Source organism: Puma concolor, chromosome A1, assembly GCF_028749965.1.
Source record: "Puma concolor isolate L17-30 chromosome A1, mPumCon1.1.hap2, whole genome shotgun sequence".
Lineage (NCBI taxonomy): Eukaryota > Metazoa > Chordata > Mammalia > Carnivora > Felidae > Puma > Puma concolor.
The window spans coordinates 161,335,515-161,361,023 of NC_141667.1; the positions used below are offsets into that span (position 1 = coordinate 161,335,515).

The window sequence follows — 25,509 nt, forward strand, 5'->3', positions numbered from 1 at the left end:
GTGAGTCGTTACTTCCAGAGGGTGCGGGGAGGCGTGCGGTAATTGTGTTCAGTGCCCACGACTGGTGTGGGGGCCTCCAGGCCGGCCTCCTCTGCTCCCGTGTGACGCCTTTTCTGGGGTGTGCGCCAGCTGACCTGCGGGACGAAACGAGGCACGGCCCCCTGCCTCCGCCTGGGGCTCCCCAGGGGGGACGCCTGTTACTGAAACCCACCCTGAGGCTTGCCTCCCATCCCACAGCAGGGCTCACTGGACACTGAAGATGAATCAACGCATCATCAGCTTGGTCGAATTGTATCTTTGCTAGATACACCTGCCACCATCCAGGGGGCCCTGGAATTTGTCTCCAAAGGCCATGGACGCGGCGTCCCGTGAAACCGTCTCTGGTTCTTGCTGGAAGGCGGGGCCTGCTGAGTCCCCAGGGACCTGTCCCCCTGAATGTTCCTTGCGTGTGCTCATCCGCTCTGAGCACCCCCAGCTCGTGTCCCCGAATGGCCACACTTCCTGGGGGATTGCCTGGGATGGCACGTTCTCCGTCAGCCACGCGTAATTTCACCCTTGGTTGTTGCCCTAAAAATACACTTCACGCTGGGCTCTGTCCCAAGTAGGTTTGGGACACTGGCCCAGTTCTGGGGTCCGAACCTGCTCACAGGTTTTCAGTCTGACCATGTGGGCCCAGTTCCTACCCGGGGAGCCAGGTAGGCCCTGGGGAGGCTTCAGGCGGCTCGGGTGGGTGTGGGGGAGCCAGCTGGTGGAAAGAAAGGGGGTTTCTCGGCTGGGTGTGGGTTTGAGCTGGCAAGCTCGAACGTTCCTTCTTCTCTTTTGCACAAATACGGCTGCTGGGGGGCAGGGAGGCCACGGACAGCCCTGTGACCTCCCACTGTGCCTGGTCTCCGAGCCACCGCGTCAGGCTTTCACCCGGGGCTCCCTGTGTCCTCCCACGGTGAAAACCTTTTTCTTGACATTTCCTGGGTGGATGTTTCCTGGTGCCCGAGGGGCCGAGCGAGGCAGCTGCGTCAGGGATGGTTGGGGAATGTCTGGGTCGTGAGCCCTGCTGCCCCCTTTCCCCAGGCAGCCGGGCCGGGTTCTTAAAGGTGCGACTGTCATTTTCCTAAACCTGGTGGAATCAGAGCCACCTGCTGTGTCTGGAAGCCACACCTTTGCCTCTGGCGCCCAGCTTCCCTGCAGACCGGCCCTCGGCTTCAGGCGCCTGGTTCCGGGAGCTGCCGCGTCCTCTCCCCCGAGGTGGGTTCCGTGGTCTACCTGCTGCCCCAGACGAGGTGCGCCTGTTGTATGCCCCCACCTGCTTGTTTCCCTGGGAAAAGCCGTGGAGGCCTCACAGCAGTCCTGGGGCTGCTGCGTCCTGGGCGAGGTGAGCGGGGCGGCCTGGCCCAGGGAGGGCGCCTCCTCCCCCCTCCCCCCCTCCCCCTCCCCCTCTCGCCCAGGACAGTGTGCGTCTCCAGGGGCACTTCCCCCTCCTCCCACAGCCTTGCCCTCTGGTGGCCTCGCTCACATGTTCATGCCTCACATGTTTGTGTGTGTGTGGGTGTGGGTGGGTGGGTTCCTGTCCCCTGGGCAGGGAGGGGGGGCAGGAAGACCCCCAAACAGTGTCCTCAAATCCAGACACGAGAATCCCCTTTCCAGGAACTCTGCAGGGATCACTTATTTTTTCTTTTCTTCTTTTTTATGTTTATTTACTTTGAGAGAGGAGGGGAGGGGCAGAGAGAGAGAGAGAGAGAGAGAAAGGGAGACACAGAATCTGAAGCAGGCTCCAGGCTCTGAGCTGTCAGCACAGAGCCCGACGCGGGGCTTGAACTCAGGAACCGCGAGATCATGGCCTGAGCTGAAGTTGGACGCTCAGCCGACTGAGCCCCGCCAGGCGCCCCAACATTCGTTTTTTCTAAGCATAGAAGTAGGGATAAGTCAGCTCCAGGAAGAGCATGGGAACCCCCCAATCCCACCACAGGGAAGCCAGACCCTGACCCCTGTGACCAAACGGCCTCTGTGGAAGCAGCTACAATTTCAGGGCCGATTTACATCATCACATGACCTCCGTCCAGCCGCCCTGTGCTCTTGAACCTGAGCTGTGGGATGGAGACCAGCCTCCTGTGAGTCCGTTTGGCAAGCCCCCACCAAGGGTCAGCCTTCAGGCAGGGCGGGCATCAGGGGCCCCCGGGGAGTGTGTCCCACCAGGGAGGATGCTGGTGCCCAGCGCCCCGTCCTTCATGGCATCACACCTAAGCCGAGTCGGGCAGGGATCTTGGGGACTGTGCCGCACTTCACAGCCGCCTCCTTCGTGGCGACCGGAGACTGGAATGAACAGCTGCCTCCCACAGGGGGCGCCGTGTGGGCTGCTTTCAGGCCCTGGCCTCACAGCCTCACATCCCGTGGGGGGGGTGCTGTGACTGTTGCCATGGAAACCATCTGTGAGCAGGTGTAGGACACAGCACCCGTGTCAGCTCCACTGCTTCTCTGCCGCGTCTACCTGGGACGCCGCTCAGCCCCGCACACACGGGAGAGCCAGGGACCTGGGGGGGGTGGGCAGCCCACGACCCCCCGGGGCAAGAGCTGGCGGAGGGAAATGTCCCTTTTCCATGCCTCGGCTGCACAGCCTGAGGCTCCTCCCGTGGCCTTCCTGGGGGGTCCCTGCAGGACAGAGCCCTCAGTACCGCATCCTCTGCTGGAGTCACTCTGCCAGGCCCCCTCCATCCTCTGATCAGGACTCGTGTCCCCAAAAACCCTCCTGGGCAGAGTCCTTGTCCCCGTCAGCTGCTGGGGGACAGTGCAGGGTGGTTGCTCAACTATTTCGAATGACAGTATCATGCGGAATACTCGTTTAGTTACGTGGAAACAGTTCCTAGAAACGTTTAATATGAGGTGCTTGACTGGCTCAGTTGGAGGAGCGTTCAATTCTTGATCTCGGGTCAGTAGTTTGAGCTCCACATCAGGGGTAGAGGTTACTTAAAAATAAATGAAATCTTTTTTAAAAATTTAGCATGAGATTGCATTTTCTATAATTTTTTTTTAAGTTTATTTTTGAGAGGGACAGAGACAGTGTGAGTGGGGGAGGAACAGAGAGAGAGAGAGAGAGAGAGAGAGAGAGAATCCCAAGCAGGCTCCAGAATGTTATGAAGAGCCTGACGTGGGGCTTGAACTCACAAAACCATGAGCTGACCTGACCTGAAAACCATGACCTGAGCTGAAACCAAGAGTCAGACCCTTAGCTGACTGAGCCACCCAGGTGCCCCAATATGAGACTGCATTTTAACTTTTTTTTTTAATTTTTGAGGGAGAGACACACAGAATGAGAGTGGGAGAGGGGCAGTGAGAGAAGGAGACAGAAGCCGAAGCAGCTCCAGGCTCTGGGCTGTCAGCACAGAGTCTGACGCGGGGCTCGAACTATGAGATCGTGACCTGGGCCGAGGTTGGACACGTGGCTGACTGAGCCAGCTGGTGCCCCAAGACTGCATTTTAAAGGCTGGAAATAATTCTGACCTGGGCTCCCAGAGGCCTGCCAGGTTCCAGAGATGTGTCTTGGGGGTTTCTTGGAAATATGGAGATCTGACCTGGGACGTTCTGTCAGAACTAACCAGATGACTTGGGAAGTGTGTTTGTGAGGCGCCCGTTCTCTTGAGCCCTGCGAATCGTGGCTGGGGTGTTTCCTGTGGGCCCTAACACATTGCAAACACAAACACCTCCCTGACAAGCCACACCACAGACCCGGGGAGGGGCGTGGCGGGTGTGTGGGGTTCGTGCAGCAAACTGTGCTTGACAGACGTGGGAGAATGAAGGCCGTCAACACCTTGGGGTATAAAAAGCTCAAAACCAACTTTTATTGTGTGTTTGTTACAGAGGTTAGATATGTCATAGGAGTATGAGTCACCAAGAATGGAGGGTAAGTCCCCGGGGCCACCTGGGGCAGTAGACACATCACTTCTGACTACAGTGTGCCACATGGCGTGGCTGACAACAGGTGGCTAAGAGGTCTCCCGATGGTCTGTGAAGACGTGGCGGGGGGGTGGGGGGGGGGTGGGGACAGAAGAGAGCTCATGTGGGACCATCAAAGTCTTAAAAGGCACACCTGGCCTTCCTGAGGGGTTAAGAGGCACATCCTGGGTCTTTGGGAGGAAACAGAGCTGCCAGCACAGAGGCCCGGATACCCGCAGGTGGGAGCCGCACGAGGGGTTCAGGAGCCCTTGGCGACACGCTTCGCTTATCGACACCACCCCATTAGGCGGGTTCAACAATGCGGGTCGTCTGCGGGGTCTGGAAGCGCAGTGACTCTAAGGGCACGTGTGGAGACATCAGCTACACCTAGTGCAGAGCACTGTGGCACGGCCTGATGGGGGCGCTCGGGCGGGTGACCGTTCTGTTGGGAGGCAGGTGTCGCCAGTGCCGAAGCCCCTGCGGGTGCCCACGGGCTGTTTGGTGTGAGCGCTGGCGCTCAATTCCTTTGGCAGCCTTTCCGTCAGAGTTTGAAAGAGAGGATGAGATCGGTTTTGGGGGCGGCGTGTGAGGTAATAAGTTAAGAGTGAGCACCAAGGTGGCCCCCCCGGCCGAGTGTAGCCCCCCGAGAAGCGCGTGCGGGGCACGGCCCCCCCGCACGTCACAGGTTCTTCATGCACACCTGGCAGCGGCTGATGTGCGTGCGGATGAGCCCCGCCTTGAGGGTGTCGGCAGACGGCGAGCCCTGGAAACTGCGCTCGGGGATGGTGGTGAGCCAGAAGCTGTACTTGTTGGCGTAGTAGTGGCAGGTGCCACGGCCCCCGTTGCACTCGATGAAGGGCGTCGCGCGGAAGTCCTCCAGGCAGCTGCCCGGAGACACCAGCGACTGGCCACCGCCTTCGTCGCCAGCCGCCGTGTGCTGCACAGAGGGAGACAGGGCAGGGCTTGTGAGTGCGCCCGCAGGGGGACGGCCCGGGCTCTTTGATGCACCGTCCCCCCCCACCAGCTGAACACCCCCCGGAGTTTGCGCTTTCAATACAGACCGCCTGCAATAAACCAGGGTGGCCCACGCACCAGGCACGGTGCAGGGACAGGGACGTGAGCCCACGCGCAGTGTCTGAGCTTAAGGGAAGCCCAGAGCAGAAGCAGGTTATAACCGGCACACGCGGCTGACTCGTCTTGGGGAAAAACACCGTCTCCCGAATCATCTATTCAAAGGATGAGGTGTGTTCACCTGGCAGGACAGATGCCAACGTGTGAACTGCTTTTTTTTTTTTCTTTTTTCAAAGGAAAACTAAAGTCAACATGCAGGGCACACGTGAGGCTGGTAAGGTAAAAAATAAGGCAGAAAGAAAGTGGCCTCGACAGCTCCTCCTCGCTTGCTCTTCTGGAGAGAGACTGGGAGTGGTTCTGGAAATCTCCACTTGCTGGTGTCTCGATAACCAACAGGTACTACTTGTGTAATGATTGTTTTTTCAATCAGAGGGTTGTTAATTAGGCAGCTGGTCACCTGAGAGGACCATGTGGCTGCTGGCCGGGAGGCGGGAAGCGTCAGAGGGGACCTCGTCTTCACTTCTGTCCCCTGCTACTTTCACGTGGTGTCACAAGTGCGGCAGCTCTTGTTAAGACGCACGGGACCACGGGGGCCCGAAGCTCATAGAGAAATGGGCCGCCAGGCTTGGTGGGACACACACTGTCCCTCTGGCTTGTGGGACAGGGATGTGTCTCAGCCACAGTGTGAGGGAAAAAAAGGAGGCTGTTCTGGGGCGTCCTGGGCGGGTAACTCGGGTCAACCTCTTTAAACAAAGCCACAAGCACAAGAAGCTTTGAAAAAGGCTTGCGCTCACAGAATGCAGGAGCCCCCCCAGCCCAGAGCCCCACAGTCCGTTTGGTGTGGGAGGGAGCCTCAGGCCCCACTTGGCGTGAAGGAACGGAGGCCGGCCTGGGAGGGCCCCGCCCTGGAAGGACACCTCGAGGGAGCTGTCGGGCCAGGGTCAGGAGGAAGCACCCTGCGGGAAGCCTCAGAGCTGGGAACAGCCTGGCCGGCAAGGGCTCTGACTTTAGTCCGCACGCGCGCACACGCACACACACACACACACACACACACACACCTGCACACGTGCACACAGACGCACCCCGATGGCACGTGTAACCACACAGGGTTGTTCTGTCCTCAAAAGTCACCTTACGTGGCCGTGATCAGCTTCTTGAAAAGTAGGGAGGTGCCTGTCTTTGCACAGAACTTAGTATTCTGTGCTTCGAATTATTGCAGCAATGATACCTCTAAAAATATTAAGATATGAATACTTACCTTTTCCTATCGCTTACATGTTATATTGTTTATATGATTTATGACTTATGGCAGTTATAACAAATATAAACACAAGGCCTACTGTCGTCACTGGCCTCTCCTTTCTCCCTACAGTGGTGGAGTAAGCAGGAAAACCGTAAGGGTTGCTATCATGGTGGCCCAGTTTATCCTAATTGCAGCCCGTACAGTGGCCTGATGGCAAATTCACGGGCCTCTGTGGATGGGGCAGCCCATGCCTGACATGGCTCAGTTCGCAAAGTGCTTAGTCCAAAGTGCAGGCTGTATTCCAGCTTGCATCCCCTGGGCCAGATGCCCTTGTGCAGTGTGCAACCTGAACAACTGTCCCGTGTGATTATTCTTCCAGAGGCAGGGTGTATTGGGGAGAGGAACTAGATTTCCACCCAGTTCCATGCTCAGACAGAGAAAGCGGGCAAGTACCACATACCATGAGGAAAGAATATCCAATCCACAGACTCCGCCATCCAGCTGGGCAGTGGGGGATGGAGACATCTTGACTGTGTACCGCTATGGCGACAGCTGGGGCCTCACACACGGAACAGCGGCTGATGTAGGGCTTGATTTCGTCCTCGGCTACCGGCATCATGGGCAGCGGGGCCGTGGTGGAGAGCCAGTAGGACTTGTCGTTGCGGCTGGCGTAGTAGCACACGTCACCCGGGTTGCAGTACAGAAAGGGCATGGTGCTGAACCGAGCCAGGCAGGAGCCCGCCAGCCCTGTGGAAAGAGGTCGCAGCTGAGTGTGGCTGGGAAGATGCCCCTCCAGGCCGGGCCAGGTCCCAGAGGCCCCACGTCACGGACCTGCCCACCAGCTACCCGGCAGGGCTCAGATCTGCACAGGGGACCGAGCTAGCGGTTTCCAATTCCTTTTTTTGGAGTCTGCCCTGCCATTTCAGCCTTGCCCTTCTAGAAGTTTTCACACACATCCCTGGATGGAGTGGGGTCTTCATGAACTAGCACCTGGCTGAGGCCTATGTTGTTTGGGGGTCTTCAAGACCAGCCCCGAGAAACCCCTGATGGGACCCAAGATAAGGGCCTGGCTTCCTGCACCCTGAGGGACCCTCCCCGAAGGAACTCCGGCCATACGAACCCCAAACACTCCCCTGCTCCTGGGTACAAAGGTTGCCTTTATCTCAGGGCAGAGAGGATGAATTAGAGCTGCACAGTCTTCCCTGCTCACATGGGCTGCCTACTGGGCTTGGGGACAACGTGTGGGCACCTGCCACCAAGCCTGCCCAGCGCGGGCCCCACCGCCTAGGCCCTGCTCCCGGCTCTGCGTTTTAGGCCCTGGCCCTGTGCGTTTGTCCCGCTTTGTGTTCTGTTAAACTTATTTCGGAAGTGGAACCTGTAGACGGGAATGTGCACACAGCGTCGGGGTCGGATTGAGGGACTCTCCACCCCTGTCCCTACCACAGGCCCCTCGGACGGAGGCACCCCTGCCCCTCCCCCACTTTTCACGTGTGCTCGCTGCACTTCCTGTGCGCTTTTAAGTCCTTTCAATTCCTTTTGGCAACCAGGCTTACTTGAACACGCATCTGTTCTCCTGGGGGCCCTGTGTGACCCTCCGCCCCTCACGGCCCCAGCCTGACCGTTTACAGAGCCTGCGGCGAAAAGCCAAGCTGGGGGTGAAGCTTCTAGTGGCCTCCAGGGCAGGCGGGGCCACCCCTGAGCCTGTGCAGGTCGCAGCCTCTGTGGTCCTGACCTGAGCTTTGGAGGTCTCAAAGGCCATTTTCATCTCTTCTGGAAGCGCAGGGATGTGGATGGGCCCAGTGCCCTCGATCGGCAGGAGCCCGTCCAGCCAAGAGCTGCCGACGCTGACCAGGAGCCGAACTGGCCGGGGCTGGCCGGGCGGTACCTACCCAGGTCCTGGTTGTGCGCCTTCTCCTGGCCTTCGAAGTACAGCAGGCTGTACCCACTCCAGAGCTTGTTCATGCCCATGGGGCACATGGGCTCCTGGTCCGTCTGACTGTGCTTCACCAGGAGGTAGCCGATGCTGACGCTGCGGCCGGGCATGCCGGGCAGGCCGGGGGTCCCCGGGCGGCCTGGCTCCCCTAGAACCCGGGAGAGAGTGGCCGCCTTTCAGCTGCTGTGCGGACCTTGGCCTCTGCGGCTGCTGCCCGCTTTCTGCCTGAAGCCTGGCCCTCACTGGCTGTGCCCCTTGGAGGACCTGCCAGGGCCCTGAACGAGGGGCAGGTGCGGAGCCAGTCGAAGGGCCCAGAGGACTGTGGCTCACCCCCACCCAACAAACGGGCCTCCTCTGGCCCAAGAGCCCCGTGGCTGGGCACGTCTGGGTTAGAACTCTGCCTCCCACGATGCCCACCCAGGGCTCGAGTCCGCCCCTGGAGCATAGCGGAACATCTACTGTGCCTCCAACAAGATGACCCTTCAAACACTGGGAATCAGCTGTCCGTGCTGATCCTGCCTTGCTCCCCGCCCCTCCCCCCAAGGGACACTTCCACTTGTCCTCACGTTCCTCACGGGACGTCCCCTCCACCTCTGCTGCTTGGTCTCCCAGCCTGGATGACTGCCCTCTGCCCATGTGTGTCCCTGGACATACATCCCCCACGGAGCCCGCAACCTCCTGGCCGTGGGTGGGTCCGTGCGGAGGACAGCGGACTGCACGCTCCTGTGATGGGGACACCGGTCGTGCACCCCAGTTGAATGTGACTCACTCCTGCCACTGTTTCTGAGTGAACTCAGAGGGGACTGAAACAAATCTACTTCTTTGTGCACAAATTGCTGGTATTTCTGGCCTATCCTGCCCTGCGTACGTACAGAGCATTTTAAGAAATCAGTGACACCAGACTTTACGATGGCTGCCACTAACACAATTGCTTTCCTTCAGCTCACTGGCCCAGACCTTTGAGATCATTACAAAGCCCGTTTCTCGAAACGCGTTGATTGCCTCCTTCCTGAGGACGTGTCAGTGGAACCAAGGGGGCCGGCCTGTCTGGGGACTCTGGACTGGGTGCCCTCATGGGCACAGGTGTTGTTACCGAGCGCCACAGCCTGGGTGAGGGGCAGCGTCTTTCTGCTCGTCTGGGTGCTGGCTCATCCCTCCCCACGCACCACAGGACACTGGTCAGACCCTCAGTGGACCTGGAAGAAACCCCCTGCCCTCTGCCCCCTTTCTGTCCGTCACTCACCTTCCTGGCCAATGGGCCCCTGCTGTCCCATGGGCCCCTGGTCTCCTCGGAATCCGGGAACAGCAGAAATGCCACCTCTTCCCTGGGGCCCTGCCTTCCCTGGAGCCCCACGGAAACCTGCACAGCCACGAAACGGGTGTGAGCACCATGAAGGCGTGACCGTGCTCAGTGTCACTGATGCTCAACACAGGCTTCCCGGGGAGGAAACCCAAGCGAGAAGAACGCGAGCAGGAAAAGGCGTTTCCCTGGCGGCTCTCCGGCAGGGCTCCTACCTGGCTCTCCTGGGGGGCCCTGGGGCCCCATCTCTCCCTGTGCCCCTGGGGGGCCTCTCCTTCCGTGTGGACCCACTGGCCCTGGCTGGACGGTGATCTTCTGGGGGATTCCCACAATCCCAGGGGATCCCACAGAACCGGGGGCACCTGGAAAGGTCAAAGAAAGGCCAGTTGACACAGGGGCGCCCCCTGGCTTCCTTGTAATGATCTGTATTCCATTGTTTTCATCCGTTGAACCCAATCTTGGAGCGTTCTGGAACCATCTTGCCATCTAGAGAATAACCCGTCTGCGAGGTCGCTAAGGGCTTTCCCTTCACCGGCGGCTGTCAGTCACCCAGTCACGGCGGGAGCCACAGAGGGTCCCAGCGTGGCACTTCAGAGGGAGGCCTCGGAGGGGTCCCCCAGCCCGGAGGGCCAGGGATCGCCCTGGGGCTGCCCACCTGAGATGCTGGCTGTGTGCGTGTGCGAAGGCCACTCACCTGGGAGTCCCCTGTCTCCTTTGGGCCCCTTGGGGCCTGGGTCGCCCACACTTCCTGTGGCTCCTGTGTTTCCCATGAGTCCTGGCTCCCCTCTGGGTCCTTCAAGACAAGCAGGACACAGAGGACTCACATGTCTGTGTGGGGGCTCCAGCCCTGCCCCCCGCCCCCTGCCCTGACTGGTGCCGCCAGCCTCCCCGGCAAGAGGAGACAAGAGGAGCGAGCCCTCCCTCCGTGGGCACCGTTACCTTTTTCTCCCGGGAGCCCGAACACGCCAGGCCGGCCCTGGGGCCCGGGGTCCCCGCCCCACCCTTTGGTCCCGGGGTTTCCTGGGGCTCCTGGGTTGCCCTCGTCTCCTTTCCTTCCAGGGAGAGCAGCAGGTCCAGGTGGCCCCGGGGGCCCTCGATAACCTGTCGACATGCGTCACCAGAAAGACGTTACACAGGAGGAGGGCGCGGGCACGGCCAACCGGCATTGGCATGTGTTGCAGGACGTGCCCGGGGGGCCAGGTGTCGAGTCCCCTGTCTGGGGGCGTCTTTGGCATGTCTAACACTGGACGAGTTTTCTTTATTGTGGTAGAATATACATAACGTAAACCTTACCATTTTAACCATTTATTTTTTTTAATTAAAAAAATTTTTAATGCTTATTTTTGAGAGAGAGAGAGAGAGAAAGAGGCGGAGAGAGAGAGAGAGAGACAGAATCCGAAGCAGGCTCCAGGCTCTGAGCTGTCAGCACAGAGCCCGACGCGGGGCTCGAACCCATGAACTGTGAGATCAGGACCTGAGCTGAAGTCGGACGCTTAGCCAGCTGAGCCACCCAGGCGCCCCCATTTCAACCATTTCTAAGTGTGCGGTTCAGGGGCACTGAGTACACCTGTACTTCAGGGCACTGAAGGACCTGTGTGGCCATCGCCACACCAGAAGGTCCACCTCAGACCTTCTCATCTTCCGGAAGCGGGGCTCTGCCCCCATTCACCTGCGACTCTCCGTCGCCTCCTCCAGCCCCGGCTCCCCCCATTCTCCCTTCCGTCCCTGGATCTGAATGCTCTGGGGACTCGTTACCAGTGGCATCACACAGTGCTCGTCCCTCTGTGCGCGTGTGGCCCATTTCCCTTTGCACAATGTCCCTCAAGGTGGCAGTGAGAGTCTGTCCCATCCCTACAGTAATCCGGTCACCGCCGGGTCCTGCCCCACAGATTGCAACACACAGAAACAGGAGTCCTGCTTACCTTCTGGGCCAAATATGCCCGGCGCCCCTTTGTCACCAGGTGACCCGGAGATGTTGGAAGGTGGGGTGATTCCTGGAAATCCCTGCAGTCCCGGACTCCCGACTGGGCCTCGTTCCCCTTTGGAGAGAAACAGAAGAAGTCAGTTTTGCCATCACCGTCCAACTTTTCAATCTATCGTTTCCCCTCCTGTCCAGGAGCAGAGCCGCCAAGGAGGGGCAGTGAGGGGAGGTGGGGACCGTGCCACACTGCAGGCGTGGGGAAGCCATCGGCCCCTCCTGCTGCCTGGAGGGTCCCACGGATCTTGCTCAGCCGACGTGGCTGTGGTACTTGAGGACGGCCCCTGGAAGGCTGGCTCTGTTGCTGGCTAGCACTTGGGTTGGGATGGAAGGTTCCGGGTGTGGCTAACACTCTTGTTGGTCCAGAAGGACCACACGGACGCTCCCAGTCTGCCCTGTCGCCCTCCCTTCGGTAGCCTGGGTCCCAGCTTTGCACAGCCGTCCTCGCCGCTCGCGGGTTCTGCGCTCGCCAATCCGCGTACTCGGCGGGGTTTATTGGCGATGCGCTCTCAGTGCCGGCGTCCCTCCTGGACAAGCAGAAGAGGCAGACCCTTGCGTGTCTGCCGATGTCCTCGTTTCAGCTCCAAGTGTCAACAAGGATTCTTCCTGTGTCTGTTTAGTGCTGTGGTTTTTACGTTTCTGGGCTTCTTATTGGTGATTTCACTGTTAAATTGTCCCCCCTCCTCCCCGATCGTGCTCACAGAGGACACGTGTGTCACAGGGGCTTCCTTCGGGCAAGAGACCGAGCCGGTGGCCGCGAGGTCCACGTCAACGTATCAACAACACACATCAAATAAGGTGTCTTTCAACAGAAACACATGAGAGCAAAAGGTCACGTGTAGGTCAGTCGGTGAACGTGTGACCAGGGGCTGTCAGGAGCCTGACTCTGCATTTCCATGAGAGTCCCTGGTTCAGAATCTCTCACTTGGTATTTGCTTCGCAGAACAGAACTGCGGCATGGGACAGGACCGGCCTCAGGCACTGGCAGAGGACAGACCGTGGAGGACAGTCCCCATGTGAGCAGATCTGTGGGAGCCCCCTGGTCCCGCGTGTCGGCCCGCACGACGGTCACAGGTGCCCGTCCGTGCTCGGCGGGCGTGGGCGCTGCCAGTGGGGAGGCGGTCAGTTTCTCTCCTAATTGCCAGACTGGTGTTTGCTTTCTCCCACAGTCTGGAGGTGCAGAGAGGCGTCCGGGTGTCCCAGGACTGTCATGTCTCCTCCAGGGCGGACGGTGAGCTGGGCAGCACGGGGCAAATGCGCGTGACCGAGGGGCCAGCAGCCGCCTCCTATGCCCCCCACGCAGCCTCCTGGCTGGTCCTCAGCCACACCGCGGCTCCGATACCTGTCACGGCGTGTGCCTCTGCACAGCGGACGGAGAAACGCTCCAGGGGGAACACTGAGAAAGGTGTCGTCTTTGTCTCAATTACAGGCAATGGGCAAGCGGGTTTACGAGGCCTGTGGGGACCAGCCAGCTGCCGTCTGTAGTTTGACAGAAAACGACACCAACTGAGCTGTGTCTAACTATTGTCACAAAGTGACCGAAACAGGTGGCGAGTGTCAGTGGATAATGGCAGAAACTCTTGAGTCAGAAGATCCAGAGCGGCCAGATTCCCACAACAAACCGCAGTGACTGGGCCTCTGTTAACGACACTCTGAGTGACCCAGGCTCAGTTTGCTGGAATCAGGGTCAACACAAGCCCATTCCCTCCTTGGCGCCCATGGATCTTCCTAAGTGTTGAAAGAAACCCCCGACTGATGGAGGTTTGATGAAAACCCGTCCTGCACAGGCAAACCATGAATTGAGCCCCACATCAGCGGCAGGAGGGGCCTCGGCTGCAAATCTGCACTTCTGGCCTGAGGTGAGGGCCACGGGAGGGACAATGATGGCTCACGGTCACCCGCCATCCTCAGAGGACAGTGTATCCTCACCGGCCTGCCTGGGGATGTCTCCGTGGAAAGTCTCCCTCCCTCACGATGGCCAGAGGCTGTGGCCCAGTGGGCAGAGCCCGGAGTCTGCTCGGAAACCACCAGCTCGTTGGGCTGCCGTGATTCTGATGCGGGACAAGGCCCTCGTAGGGGACAGCTGCTTTACAGAGAGCTGCGAGGCCTCAGGGCCATGTGGGAGCCCGCATGTTCTGGGTCCCTCTGATGGAGTGTGGGGGGCTACACTGTAGGTTCAAGAATTCTGGGAAACAGATGGAGCACAGTTAACGTGCGATGGGATTGTGGGGCAGGGTGGCGGAGTCTTTCGACTTTGTGGCGGTCACAAAGAGTTTCACAACATTCTGCTCCAACGAATGTCCGTGAACACTGACTCTGCGGCAGGCATCTCGCCGAGGTATAAACAGGGGAGTAAGAGAGGTGATTTCTGTCCTGCCGGGAACCGTAACCTATCCCTTGTTGCCCGTTTCTGAGCCTGAACAGTGTGCCGTGTGCACCAGTCGGTGTGCCTCAGGACACAGGGCGCAGCTGAAGTCTTGTGAGCACTGTCTGTGCCTCTCGCTTCCCTCTGTCCCCTGGGCCCGGCCTCACCTCCAAATCCCGGGCTGCGTTCCCCTGCCCCTTTCAGAGGGCAGCTCCTCTTACGAGCAGGACTCTGAAAAAATGCTAATTGGAGGCCTTGTAGAGAAGCCGGCAAGCTTTCTGGGCCTCTATGTGTAAGAGCCTCACCTGTATTATCTCACCGCATCCCCTCGATACCCAGAAGGTGGGCTTCTACCTTCGTTTTATAAGCAAAGCCATGTGCAAGGTCGCACCAAGTGAGAGGCAGAATGAGGACACACATGCAGGCATCTGACTTCAAAGTCACAGGCACTGCCAGCTCCCCGGGGGGCTCTAAGGAGGCTTGTGCCGGTGGACCAACCCTTACCCCCGAGCGGGGAATGTGCCGGTCAACAGACCCCGACTGAGGCTGTGTGAGCACCGTGCAGCCTCTCAGGGCTCATACTAAGGCCCCGGCTGGCTGAGCCTCTCCTCATTCTCTTGCCTTCAGATCAATGCTGTGGAGCTCAGATATCAGGGAATTCTGGAGTTTCCAGCTATTTGAAAGAGGGGCAGTGACAGACCTTGGAGAATCAGGCGATGTGGTCGGTGAGCCTCTGGACACCTGCTGCCCTCCGTGAGGGATCGAGTCGCTGCCTTCCTTGGGTACTGACTACTCTATGGGGTTGCTGGCTCTAGCTTACTAGAGTATCCTGACCGAAGCATGCCCTGGGCCACCGTGTGACAGGCCTGCGCCCATGTGCTGGGTGTGCTGGTGGCCGCGGATCGTCAGTAAGCAAACGCTCAATGACACTGTAATACTTTCAACACGCTCTGCCCCTAGATACTGATCGGACTTCCATCTGGAAACGTTTCCCACCTCAGGTCAGACTTAAGCACGTGTGCCAGGGGCTTGGGTGGGAGTGGGGCCCTTTCTCAGCAGGTGAGACACCTTTCCCTGGTTGGCTCCTACCATAGGCCAGACCTGCCTGCGGGGTTCAGCTCGGTGACTGTAATGCTTGTGTTTACGTCTGACACTGAGAGCTTGTGACGGGTAACCACTGTGCAGGTGCCCCGGGGACATGGGGCAGGGGACAGAGTGTGGTCCCTACAGGTGGGAACGTGTCCTTCCCACCAGAGAGGGTGGTCACTCACTAACCCCTGATGGATTCTAAGAGTATAAGGGTGGAGGGCTGGCCAAGGGGTTCTGCAGCAAGAAATTGTCTGCAAAGCAACTGGCACTTTCTAGGGACCTTTCCACATCCATCTCTCGGACTCACAGATACCCCAGGTCTGGTGCCGCTGGCTGGTCCTTGGCCTCACCTGGATTTCCTCGCTCCCCTTTCTGTCCTGGGGCTCCGACAGGGCCTGGGCGGGTGTTGGCCTCTCCTGGGTCACCCCTGTCCCCGGCGGGACCGGGAAAGCCGGGGTCTCCGTGGGCGTCCACACCTGCGGCAGGGTTAACACAGCGGTGACATTAGCATCCTCAGCCATGGCAGGCTGATCTTCGGAGGCAAAAGACCAGTGATGCTGAGCACCAAGACTCGGGGATGGAACCAGAGGCCGGCCGTGGAGATCCCAGCTGGCCGTGCGGCCTCAGTGTCCCGGATGTGATTGTAGTTGGAACCTCTCTCAGTCTGCAGCACCACGGGGGAGCCCAGGTGGCCTCCGGGAGGGCCGCACAGCCCGCACGGAGCCATCCTGCTCCCTGAACCCCCAGGTCCAGGACGTCCCCCACTAGCCCCTGCCCCCCACCACTGGGTGTGGTCACGTGGCTGGGGCAGGATTAAATACCTGGGGATCCTGGAAAGCCTTTGGTGCCCGGCAAGCCGTGGAGTCCGCTGATGCCTCGGATGCCCGGAAAACCTGTGTGGGTTTCACTCACGGTTATTTCATGCACCGGAGAGCAAAGAAACTCTTGAAGCAATTCACACCTGGTTTTGTTTGCTGTTATACAGTCATCCATCTGGTTCACTCAAAAGCCCGGCAAACAGCAAGCAGTTCTGCACACTGTGACTTGCACATCACTTTCGTGTCACCCAGGAGAACCATTTAACTTAGATTGTTTTCAAGGAATCTTTTTATAGGCTCGTTATGGCCGTAAGGGAGCTGGACAAAGTGCGGCGTTTCTCCTGATGCTTGAGTCACTGTACATATGTGGTTTGTACAAGCTGTGCTCAGAACCAAGGCTCTAGCGTTATTCCATTCCCTCTGGATTCCCGAGCATAAACTTTTCTAAGTAGGACATGTAAGGCTGACGGCCAATGAGTGCGATTCTTCCTGGGATATGGGGAGTGAGTGTGGGTGGGGGTGGCCCCTTAATGCTGGGAAAGACAGCTCCTGAGGGCCTGGGTAACCCCCCAGCTCCCGCCAAGAGCTCGGCCAGACCTGGCTCAGCCACAGCTGGAGCCCTGGACAGGACAGCGGGGACACTGGCTTCTGTCCCTCTGTCCCACCTCTGCATTGCTGTGAGCCAACCAGAGAGAGACCAACCTGGCTCCCAGTGCCCCTCTCCAACCTGCAGGCCTGGCTCTGAGTTGGTGCTCGTGTCTGCAGAGGGAGAGACGCTCTCACCTGGTGAGCCTGGGATCCCCGGCCAGCCATAGTCTCCTTTGTCACCGGGCGCTCCTGCCCGCCCTGGTTCTCCCTGCGGCCCCTGCAGCCCTGTCAGTCCTGGGAAGCCTGGGGGTATAAACACACCGTTAAGTGGGACTGGAACCCCCAGGAGCATCCAGGAACCCCAGGGCCTCCCTGGTCTGTAGCTCGGTTCTGCCTGGAGGAGGAGGGCCTTTGTGGGAAAGGAAGAGCCTTCCTTCCAGCTGGAAACGTGCCCCATGTACGGGCTGAGGGCGGGTAGCTCAGCTTTGCCAAAGAGAGAGCGGCCTGTGTTCTCCTAGTATTGTCTTGCCATCTGCGTGGGAGTCCGGAGGGAACCCAGGAAACCCTGAAGGATCAGCCTCAGGATTCCCAGGTCCCACGCAAAGCAAGGCAACAACAAAACAAAAGCAGCAACAAGGAAAAAGCGGGGAAGTAGCCCCCCTGTCTGCTTTCCAAGCTAACTCGGGATCTGCAAACATGTTTCTGCATATTCGGATGCACAGAAGGGGTGCTGTGACCAGAACTGAGCCTGCGTTCACAGGGAGACACCGGCCATAGGAACTCGTGTGTCAGTTCCTGTGCATGTCCCCGCGGCTGGCCGCCTGGTCCTCTCCACGAGCTCAGTCCTAAGGCAGAGCTGGGTCACGGGTAACACGCAAGGGCCAGCTTCCTGGGGCGCGGTGTGATTGTGGCAGACTAGGACACAGGCACACCGGCCACCTCTGTCCTGGGGTCCTGAGGTTTGGAGGCCCAGCTGTGGGGGGAGGGCACACGTGGGGAGGCTGCATGACAGCAAGAGATCGTACCTGCTTGCCCTTTAGGTCCTGGAGGGCCTTGGACGCCTGGCACGCCTGTTATCCCGGGAAAGCCGACTTCACCCTCCGTTCCTTTTTCCCCAAAGAATCCCTTTAGACCTGTAAGCACAGAGTTCTGATTGGAGCCGAGCAGACACTGCCTCCCTGGGGCTTAAGGGGACGCCAGGTAAGGGATGCTGTCATTTTACATGGCTGCTTCTGCTGTGAATGGCTCCTTATCTCAACATGTTCCTTCCCTGACTCCTGTTTTACCTAATTCAGTGGCCCCACGTCCTAGTATTCACGCCCTTGGGCATGGATGGGGCCGACGTGGGTCACCCCAGGTCACTGTGTTACTTCATCGGCCATAGAATGTGTCATGCATCCCTGTTTTCACTTTGTCACCTCTTTGGGTGGCTGGCTCTGGAGAGGACACCCAAGCTGCTCGGGGAGAGGCCCACGTGGTGAGGGGCTGAGGCCTCCCGCCAACATCTGCTCTCGGGTGCCATCTTGGAGATGGGCCCTCCCGTCCCAGACCAGCCCGGGGTCAGAACCACGGCGCTCCTGAATTCCTGGCCCCTGGAGACCATGAGATACTTCTTGTGGATGTTCTAGGCCACTGTGTTTTGAGCACCTCGCCAAGATCACCACCTAGGGCCCCTATCGGAGTGGTTTTTCACGTGTGGTGTGTCGGGGACAGCTGGGGAATCGGTCATACATGTGTGAGCCTCTGTCTCAGGGATGGCTTAGCAGGCCAGGGCAGTCTGTAATCTGCATCTTCAACTAGCACGTCAGGAGACTCCGCCATGGCCATCAGGCAGACTTAGAAACCCTGCCTTCGCCAGTGACAGTATTCCGGGTCAAACGTTTGCGGTGTTTTCTGGCACACTGGAGGATTTTGAAAACTTCGGATCAACTTACATCCCACATAATCACTTTCGTCCAGGGTCTCCTCAATTCTGAGTTGCTCATAAAAGGTACTGTTAACGTTTGTGTGGTCTTGAAGCAGAGCCATCTGAGAAGTTCTGCTTCTTTCTATCAGTTATTCTAGTGTTTTAAGAATCCTCTCCAAACCCCAACCAGCCGCGTGCTCTCCCTGCAGACAGTCCCGCGTACCTTCATCCCAGGGACGCCAGCCTGAGCCCCGTTCCCCCCCACCCCTGCCCCCCCCCCACCCAGTCCCCTGAGGCCCCTACTGCGTAGGAGCCAGTCTGACCAGGGCCCCTCCGGCCGCCCCCTCTGCTGCTGACCTCTCAGGCGGCCCTCATTGGTCCGAGGGAGATGGACCCCACGGTCGCCTGATACACGTGTCATGGCCCCTCTGTGCCTGGGACTGACGTCCTGAGACACAGCCCTACTTCCTGGGCCCACAGCTAAGTCACCTACACGGTTGAGGGGTGACAGCCGGAGTTCTTGGTGGGGACAGCCTCTTTTCCCCGACATATTTTCAGGGGAATAAATGAGGTCATTGTTAGTGACCATGGAGCAAAGATGGTCTCATGTTCCTGCTTTTATAAACCAAATTGTCCAAAATTCTGTAGAAGGGGAGATATAGGCAGTCCAGGGTGCCTGTGTGGCTGGGTGGAAAGCCACCGTGAAACCAATGATAGATGTGCAGTGAGCCCAGAGCAGCCGGGAGGCATGGACCGTCTCTGGCTCCACGTGGCCTGAATGCCCCAGTCACATGGACAGACGCTTTCCCCCGACCAACGCTGTCCCTAAGAGAACTTGGGGCTCCAGGCAGCTAAAGCAGTGAGGGGTCCCCCGAGAGAAAATCCCCGGAAGGGATGCATCTGTAACCGGTGCCCACTAGTGGGAATGCTGACCTTGGCCTCAGGGACACTCAGAGAGGAGGAGTGAGCTACTGTACGCGAGGCACCCCTCCCCCCACCCCGTGCCGTCGGGGGCCTTGTCGCCCTGCTCAGGGCATGCGCCTGACTCCCGCTGCCCTCCTGCAAACCCCTCGCTGCCTATCACACACTCTGGCCATTGTGTCATTTGCTTCGTGTCCTACCGTGTCTCTCTCAGGGACAGAGAGAGCTTTCTTAACATTGTCTTCAGGTTTAACTGAATTAAAAATTCTTCTTTGCGCATTGGGCTTGGAGACCTCAAACTGTTCCCTGGAATGGGACCCACGGTGCTACAAGTGGAGACACATTGGGCCGGGCCAGCTTGGGAGTGAGGCACACCTAGGGCTCAGGGCTGTCCCGAGAGGGGAGACGGGAACGACTCAGGTACCTGGTGCTCCAGCGACGCCTCGGTCCCCCTTCAGGCCTGGGCTTCCTGGCAGGTCTATGGTGTCTCCAATGTCACCTGATGTGCAGAAAGGATGGTTGACAACCATTCTTCTGAATGGCAGGGGGTTAGCTTTGCAACTTCTGTTGTGTTACTATTCATTCATTCATTCATTCATTCATTCATTCATTCAGTAAGCTTCATGCCCAGCATAGAGCTCAATGTAGGGCCTGAACCCACGACCCTAAGGTCAAGACCTGAGCTGAGACCAAGAGTCGGATGCTCAACCGACTGAGCCACCCAGGCGCCCCTGTGTTACGTTCTTAAGATAAAGAATTTGCTTCAAAATTCCTGCCAGCATCCCCGGGGCTCGTCACCACACCCGCCTGGAATGCTCTGGATGGTGGACGCCCTACGGTCATGATCCAGGCAACACTCACCGAAATCACCTGTGGGGCCAACCTCGCCGTAAAGACCCGCTCTCCCCGGAGCTCCCTTGTCGCCCTAGAGCAAAGTCAGACACGGAAACATCTCAGGAGGCTGTTCATGAAATAAGTCTATAATTTAGGAGGGCTAGGGCGTCCAGCTACTTGGTTTGCTAAAACCACATCTCACTGTTTGTTACGTCATCATTTTGTAGCACCCCCCTCACGTTTTTCTGCATGATAGCAGGTGGTTTGCTCCCCCGTTCTTACTGAGCGGTAAAGCTTTACTGACACCAAGTATGTAGATGATGTGGGTCACTGTCATGACGGTGGTGGCGGCACTCGTGGCTGATCGCATCCCACACTCTGCTCAGCTGTGCACGGGCACCCGTGTTGGGTCCTGTCTCAGAGGCAGGTATGATGAATTTGCATGTGACAGACGTTGAGGCACAGAGAGGCTAAGTAATTTCTCAAGGTCACTCAGCTAGTAAACGGCAGAACTGGGATATGAACTTGGGCTGCTGGGTTCCCAAGCTTGCTCTGGAGGTTGCACGGCTGTGCACTCCATCTGCAGACGTGATAATTCCCTCCAGCGATGCTGATTCCTGATAATGAGCCTGGGGTGGTGTCTGGGTGGCTCTGTGACCATGCAAACCATTGGTTTCCTCTCTGCAGGGGCTTCTTCCTCAGACGGAGGGCGGCCTCCTGGTCCACCCTGATCCTCTGGTCTACATGGCAGCGTTATTGGGGACTTGTGCACGGTTACCTCTCCCAGCATGGCTAACTTGAGTCTCTGGACCATGAGAGTAGCTCCCCTTTGGGTGGGGGGTGGGGACGCTGTGCCAGAGGCTGCATCATTGTCCACATGATGATCTCTTTTCCTTTATTTTTTAAGTTTATTCACTCTTTTTTGAGGGGGGGGGGATGGAGGGGCACAGAGGGAGATAATCCCAAGAAGGCTCCATGCTGTCTGCACAAAGCCCAACGTGGGGCTCGATCCCATAAGATCCATCCCACAACCATAAGATCATGACCTGAGCCAAAAACCAAGAGTCAGCTGCTGAACCGATGGAGGCGCCCAGGGCCCCCTCCCTCTTTTCCTTTCTTAAAGCTTCCTGTCCTGAGGAGTAACACACACCAGTGTGGTGAACTCATCTCAACCGCTCCGTGACCTTGTATTCTTGTCCCACCCAGATAGACACACAGAATATTTTCAGCATTCCAGAAGGTTCTCTTGCGCCATTTCCTAGTCCCTAATCCCTGACCGACCTCTGTCACATTGTCTGGTCGGTTCTGGACTTCTACACCCGTGGGATCGCATCCTTTGTACTCTGTTTCTGGCTTGCTCGGTTCGACGTGAAGTCTGTGACAGTCACTTGGGTCGGTGCATTTATCAGCACTTCCCCGTTTACCACTGAGTGCTCGTCCACGGTCGGAACGCGCCGTGTCCGCTCACCTGTTGGCCGGCATTTGGGCTCTCCCAGTTTTTGGCTGTTAGGAAAGAAGCTGCTGGGAACACCATCCTCTGGGCCCCTCGATAGACACATGCATCCTTTCTAAGTGACCCGAGTAATGGCACACACCTGCTGCACAGGTCCCATCAGGTTCCGGGTGACGGAAGGAAGACACCCGAAGAACTCAGATGGCGTCGCGTACGTGAAGGTGGGCGAGACACAGGCCAAGCTGGGCTGTTACTAGAGGTTTACCACAGGGTGGCCAGGCCTTCCGATCTGCCCAAAATGGGCGAACCCCACTGTGAGCGCCAGAAACGAGTGCATCACATGCTGAGGACTGTGAGTGTAAAGTACCTTTAGCCATAACAGGTTGAAGGGGTAATTTCGTGAAGTAGAACTGACCGAGGGCCCCTCTGTGCCACGGACCACGCCCCGCCCGGCCAGTGACATCGCAGGGTAGCTGTGTCGTGAGCCTCACAGACGAGGAGGCAGGTGTGGACAGACGGGAGCCCCGCCCGGGGTCACCGTGCGTCTGTGTCACCCCGACTCGGCGCCCGCATCCAGCAAGCACTCAGAGTGCGTGCGTGGGGTGAAGGAGCCAGTGAACGGCAGGCCGGGGTGATGTCCACTCCGTGACCCAGTAATGTCCTCCGTCCTGATGTCACACACGATCACGTGTAGAGTTTGATGGCTGTACATTCACGTGTAGCTTTCCCAAGGGGGCCGTGAGAGAGCACGGAGGCCACGCCTCTGCCAACCAAGGCCACCAGCAGCGTGGGAGGCACTGAAACCACCACTGGGGCTGGTGTGAGCAGCGTCCCCTTACACCGAGCCGGGGACCCAACTCCGGAGCTGTCCCTCGACCACTCGCACCCCAGCAAATCTCTGGTCGGGAGCAGAGGTGGGGCTGGGAAGTAAGAGGTGCCACTCACCCGACTTCCTGTGAACCCGGGAAACCCGATGATTCCGGGGGGGCCGGGCACGCCGGGGAATCCTGGCAATCCGGGCACGCCCGGGACTCCGATGTCTCCTTTGACTCCTTTGATGTGGCCCGGCTTCCCTGGCAAGCCGGGGATTCCAGACAGCCCGGGGATCCCTGGCATCCCCGGGACACCTGTGGGGAGACCCGAGTGTGAGGAGGCAGCACCTGCCCCAACCTTTCCCATTGCTGCGGATCCTAAAGCAGGAAAGGGAGGCCACTCAGGCGGCAGGGAAGCCGCGGGCCCACTTGCTGAGGTGTCAGGGGCCCAGGGCTGGGACACGGCAAAGCCTGTGTTGGGCAGAGCGGCATCTGGCGTAGACCCTGCTGCTCCTGAAGCGGAGAGGGGTGGGCGGGGAGGGGCGGCGATGCTCACCTTTTAGGCCCAGGTAGCCTTTCAACCCCATAGGCCCCTCGTCTCCTTTCTCCCCTTTGATGTCCTTCATTCCTGGCTGGATGATGGGAGGTGGTCCTGGGGGCCCCGGGTCCCCGCGGCTGCCTGTGAGGGAACAGGATGCGGTCTCGCCGTGGGCCTCTGGGCCACTCGCCCGATGCGATCCCGTCAAGCGCGTCCCGAGAGGCTCTGAGCCTCGGGGCGGCACGTTCCCTGGCAGCCCCCACTGGGCCTGAGCCGGGCAGGGGCCTCCGAGAGACGCCGAGGCTGATGGAAAACGCCTGTCTTCTCCCACAGCCCCTTCTCCACGCGAGCCAAGTGTGGACCCGCGCCCCCTACCGCTATCGAACTTTAGGACATTTTCATCACCCTGGAAAGAAACCCCGTGCCCATCAGCAGTCACCCCAAGTGCTCCCCACCCCCAGCCCCGGGGGACCACTAATCCACATTCCGTCTCTACATTCGCCTGTTCCGGATGTTTCACGTAAAGGGAAGCAGACCATGTGCGGCAAAATGTCCTCAAGTTTTATGCACGTTGAGCGTGTGAGAGGCCCTTGTTCTCTACGGCTGGCCAGCATTCATGTGACACCACATTTACCCACGACGCGTATCCAGGGTGTTTCTGCTTTTGATTGTCATAAACAAAGTTGCTCTGAATGTCCGTATACAAGGCATGTTTTCACTCCCTCGGGACGGAAGTGCTGGGTGCCTGTGTTGATCTTTCCACGACACCGTCAAGCTTCTGTCCACACTGGCCACGCATCTCGCGTTCCCGCCAGCAGCGTGTGATACCCATGTTCTCATCAGCACATGGTGTTATAATTACAGGTTTAGTGGCCGTGATGACACTTTCAGAACAAGGGCGTTTCAGCAAAAGTCATGAAAATGTGGCTCGTTGGAATACACTTCCTAAACAAGGAGCCTCATGTTTGGGGTCTTGAGATGCCCCCGCACCGGGGTTTGAACTGGCCTCATGTCTGTGGCACAATTCGTGGGCACAGTCCCTCCACCGGGAACACTAGGTCCCCATTTGCCAAATGGCGCTCGCCTCCTTCAGAATTTGTCTTCTGCTTTTCACCTGGCTTCCCCTGACCTCACGCTCATCATGGGATAATCATGGTGGGACGTTTCTTATGACGCATCATGAGATCCTTGATGCGGCTGCCTGTTTTGTTCTTAACAGTTTCCTTTGTGTAAAAAATACAGGCCATGGGGATGTGATGTGCCATGTAGTGACCATGGCCAATAACACTGACCTACGTATCTGAAAGTTGCTAAGATCGTAGATCTGGAAAGTTCTTACCGTAAGAAAAAAATTCTGTAACTATGTATGGTGACAGATGTTAACTAGACTTACGTGGTGACCGTTTCACAGTATATACAAATAATCGTTATGCCATGCACCTGAAACTAAAGTTGTATTCAATTATACCTCCATAAAAACTTTTGCTGAATACCAAACAAGCTAGTTTCCTTTGGTTGGGATTCTTCCTTTATTATACTGCTGGTGGGTTGAGGCAGAGATAAAGCCTTCTGATTTTTGTTAGTTTTCCTTCTTTTCTTTTCTCTTTTTTTAAATGTTTATTTAGTTTTGAGAAAGAGAGAGACAGAGAGAGACAGTGTGAGCAGGGGAGGGGCAGAGAGAGAAGGAGACACAGAATCGGAAGCAGGCTCCAGGCCCTGAGCTGTCAGGACAGAGCCTGACACGGGGCTTGAACTCACGGACAGCGAGATCATGACCTGAGCTGAAGTCAGATGCTCAACCGGCTGAGCCACCCAGGCACCCCAGTCTCCTTCTTTTCTAGTTGTGCCCAGCTTTGGGCTCCTGGAAGGTTCGGTCCAAGCAGCACTATGCCCCACAAAAGTGGGTCCCAACCTTGTCAGGACAATGTTAAGAGAGGTGGACATACCTTTCACACCTGGCTCACCAGCCAGACCCTTCAGTCCTGGAATTCCAAAAAATCCGGCCTCTCCTTTGTTTCCCGGAAGCCCAGCTCTTCCCTTGAGCCCAACCATGCCTTGGAAACCGTCCATCCCGGGTGAACCTCTACTGCCTTCAGAGGAAACGAGAAAAGTGCTGGGTTAGGCCTGGAGAAACACACGGGGTGTTTCCATCTTGCTTGTCTGAGACATTCCTGAGGAGTGGCTCGGGTAGTAGGGTGCCTGACCTAAACTAGGGATTTCCGGGGCCCCATTCCTCAGGTCACCCGCCGGCTGACTGCCCCCCAGGGACAAGGCATCAGGCAGATGTACATGGTCACAGGAAAGACACAAGGCAGCCGAGGTCCTTGGTGGGCCTCAGGGGGTAGCCGAGGTCCGTGGGCCTCAGGGAGAGGACGCTAACACTGCAGCCAGCACGGGAACCGCGAAGGACCGAAGGACCGAAGGACAAACATCTCTGTGTGGCCCCACAGTCAAGGGCCAGGGGCTCCCCTTCTAGGAAAACTGGTTTGTGTACAAATAAGCCCACCCTGGTGACCAAGCGCTTTCCTGGTTTTGGTTTTGTATTAGCCAACCGGCCTCGGGATATGCAACCAGCCTCCTGGGGCCTCCACACAAATTTCCCACGCAGACCCCAAGTCTGCTCCCTCGCTTTCAGGAAATTAGGACAGGGCATTTGGGGGCATGTCCGTCACACCCAGCCTGGCAGCACGGGCCGGCTTTCCCAGGTATGACACCTCCTGGGGGCTGGTGAGGGGC

The 25,509-nt window shown here is 58.1% G+C and overlaps 1 protein-coding gene across 2 annotated transcripts in view; it reads right to left on the reverse strand.

The window, feature by feature from the left end:
• Positions 1–3,800: 3,800 nt before the first annotated feature.
• The window catches only part of COL4A2 (collagen type IV alpha 2 chain), a 174,253-nt gene continuing 152,544 nt past the window's right edge, over positions 3,801–25,509 (reverse strand). For both annotated transcript variants that reach the window (XM_086708425.1, XM_086708424.1), the window contains exons 32-48: positions 24,720–24,863; positions 22,792–22,914; positions 22,369–22,550; positions 19,998–20,061; positions 19,561–19,635; positions 17,335–17,442; positions 16,505–16,612; positions 15,725–15,796; positions 15,254–15,379; positions 11,394–11,510; positions 10,411–10,572; positions 10,166–10,264; positions 9,687–9,833; positions 9,415–9,531; positions 8,128–8,319; positions 6,699–6,985; positions 3,801–4,861 (exon numbers count right to left, since the gene is read on the reverse strand). In XM_086708425.1, the coding sequence (XP_086564551.1) occupies positions 4,604–4,861; positions 6,699–6,985; positions 8,128–8,319; positions 9,415–9,531; positions 9,687–9,833; positions 10,166–10,264; positions 10,411–10,572; positions 11,394–11,510; positions 15,254–15,379; positions 15,725–15,796; positions 16,505–16,612; positions 17,335–17,442; positions 19,561–19,635; positions 19,998–20,061; positions 22,369–22,550; positions 22,792–22,914; positions 24,720–24,863 (2,381 nt within the window). In that variant the 3' untranslated portion in view covers positions 3,801–4,603. The remainder of the gene's footprint in view (positions 4,862–6,698; positions 6,986–8,127; positions 8,320–9,414; positions 9,532–9,686; positions 9,834–10,165; positions 10,265–10,410; positions 10,573–11,393; positions 11,511–15,253; positions 15,380–15,724; positions 15,797–16,504; positions 16,613–17,334; positions 17,443–19,560; positions 19,636–19,997; positions 20,062–22,368; positions 22,551–22,791; positions 22,915–24,719; positions 24,864–25,509) is intronic.